The sequence below is a fragment of the Anneissia japonica genome, unplaced genomic scaffold (assembly GCF_011630105.1).
Source record: "Anneissia japonica isolate Jap-2015-1 unplaced genomic scaffold, ASM1163010v1 scaffold207314_len2137_cov181, whole genome shotgun sequence".
Classification (NCBI taxonomy): Eukaryota; Metazoa; Echinodermata; class Crinoidea; order Comatulida; family Comatulidae; genus Anneissia; species Anneissia japonica.
The window spans coordinates 1-2,137 of record NW_022716262.1 but is presented as its reverse complement, the minus strand read 5'-3'; the positions used below and the strand labels follow the sequence as shown (position 1 = coordinate 2,137).

The following is a 2,137-nucleotide window of genomic DNA, read 5'->3' as shown; positions in this document are numbered from 1 at the left end:
GAGTATACAATATTTTCGGGCAGCATTCTACATCTGGTGTATGCTGCTTTTAAGCTGTTTAGCATAATAATATTGTTAACAGTGCTCAGTTGTAGAAACTTAACAGGCAATACCCATCAAAGTTCCTTATCAGTTGTATTAACAAATGTCTCTGGCAGACTTCAAGCCTGTGATCATAATGGTAGAGACTGTGGCAATGTCTAAATAATCAAATAAGCCAATTCATAGTTAGAACTGCGCATGCTCGTATCAATGTCAATCGATATAAACACAATACAAACAAAATTGACCTTGACCTCAATTGACCTTGGATAGGAGCATGTGCAGTTCTAATTATGAATTGGCTTATTACTTGTGGGAATCATAGTGAATATCATTGTAAAAGACCCCAAGTGCTTGTTTAAATTCATCCAGCTCCAGTTCAAGCTTATGTATTCGTTCAAGTGTAGCAAACAACGCTTGTAGTTTGCTGTGCATTACACTTCCGTTGCGTTCATAGCATTGGAACATGTACAAATCAAGGGTTTTGCAAGACTCAGTCACCTGTATAAATGAAGAAAAATACTTAGAATTCTAACTTAAGATGATTTATATTATTTATCATAAAATAACTATTAACTTATTCTAAGTACTCAAAAGATTATAGAAATTGGAAATGTCCAATTTTGATATACCCTGTAGTACTATAGTGGATATGCTGGTAATTGAAAGTATTGTACATGTAATCAGTCAATCCCCAACTGACTGACTAAACACCAATCAACTAAATTTTATGTTTTAATCGACAACTCTGAGTGCATAAAGTGCATACACTTACTTTCTCCAACAGATCTTTCTTAAAGTCAACAATGAGAGTGGCATCTGACTTTCTTTTTACATTGATGTTATTAATCAACTGCTGGGCTAGTTCTTGTATTTCTTCTCGCTTGGACATTGATCCTAATTTCATAGGATTTTGATCCAACCTTGGCTGTGTTGCAGACTCTAAAGGGGTGCTAAATCGAAAGAGTACACTTGTTACTAATTTTCATTATTAACTAAAAGAATAATATTGTGATCATTATAGAATCTTAATCCAAATACATTTATAATTCTTACTTCTGCTGAAATGAAGTAGGTCCATCACCGGTAGATGGTTCCAATTCCGAATTAGGTAAACCGGTATCCATATTAGGTAAACCAGTGTCCAAATGAGGTAACCCACGGTTCTGAACAGTCGCTTCAATTTCCATGGACATCTAAATGAGCAACAACAACCAAATGGCAAAGATGTAGATACTGCATGCTAATTTATTATATTCCGCTTCGTTTTCAAGAATAATTGTTTCCAATCTCACAAATATCATCATATTTTATCATCCATATTTTGTGCTTACAAAGATTCTTCCAGTTTTATTCTACTTATGCATGTAGTATAAGGGTAAATCTCATCTCATGATTCTTACGCTTGCAGTCTTTACTGACCAGACACCTACCTTGTAATCATGATCCGGTGTGCTTTGCAGCACTCACATCCACATCTCTCGCACCACTTAAGGAGAGGAGATGTTGTCCCCATGCAAAATATTGAAAGATAATGTACTATTTGATGTTTTCCTAGTATTCTATTGCAAAAAAAGTCAATACAATAATATAATAAGGTCCCCTAGTACGCCTAGGCCTACTTGGTCAATTTTCAGACCTGTCAAGTCTCGCGCAACTCACAGGAGCCCATGAATTTAACTTTGACCTCACGCCCCCCAGTAGCATCTAGGCCTATGCTTAGGGCCTAGGCTAGGCCAGGTCTGTAGGAATAAGCAGTCAGATAGATATCACGTCACAGCGGTCGATCAGTTGTGGCTGGCCTAGACCTAGACTAGATATAGAGGGGCCTATCCCCAGCAGGGGCCGCAAAATACAGGGATATTATAAATGAATGTGAATAATAATTAAACTTACTGTGTGATGCAGAAACACAATCTGTAGAATCTCAGAGCTAGGCCTTAATCCCCAGTGTTCTCAACCAAAACTTTGAGCCAATCCCAAAATCCTGCCATACCTGTCAATAGATGGCGCTAGGCTAGTTTACAGCGCCTCATCATCAGGAGGCTTTGCCCTTTGTTTTAGTTCCACTGATCTCTCCTCTCTGGTTTTCCAT

At 37.6% G+C, this 2,137-nt stretch overlaps 1 protein-coding gene across 1 annotated transcript; it reads right to left on the bottom strand.

Moving 5' to 3' along the window:
- Window positions 1–52: 52 nt before the first annotated feature.
- On the bottom strand, window positions 53–2,011 carry LOC117109657. Its single transcript, XM_033252041.1, has 4 exons — window positions 1,939–2,011; window positions 1,099–1,238; window positions 818–995; window positions 53–543 (listed from the first exon to the last, which is right to left on the bottom strand). The coding sequence occupies exons 2-4, from the start codon at window positions 1,236–1,238 to the stop codon at window positions 349–351; spliced, it is 513 nt and encodes a 170-aa protein (XP_033107932.1). The 5' UTR covers window positions 1,939–2,011; the 3' UTR covers window positions 53–348.
- Window positions 2,012–2,137: the final 126 nt, after the last annotated feature.

What these genes read in the sequence shown, in the direction of transcription:
- LOC117109657 (XM_033252041.1), bottom strand. Translation starts at nt 1,238, where the DNA reads ATGTCCATGGAAATTGAAGCGACTGTTCAGAACCGTGGGTTACCTCAT. An exon ending in CCTACTTCATTTCAGCAGAA is followed by an intron (nt 996 to 1,098) that starts GTAAGAATTATA and finishes CTTTCGATTTAG; the next exon opens with CACCCCTTTAGAGTCTGCAA. An exon ending in AGAAAGATCTGTTGGAGAAA is followed by an intron (nt 544 to 817) that starts GTAAGTGTATGC and finishes TCATTTATACAG; the next exon opens with GTGACTGAGTCTTGCAAAAC.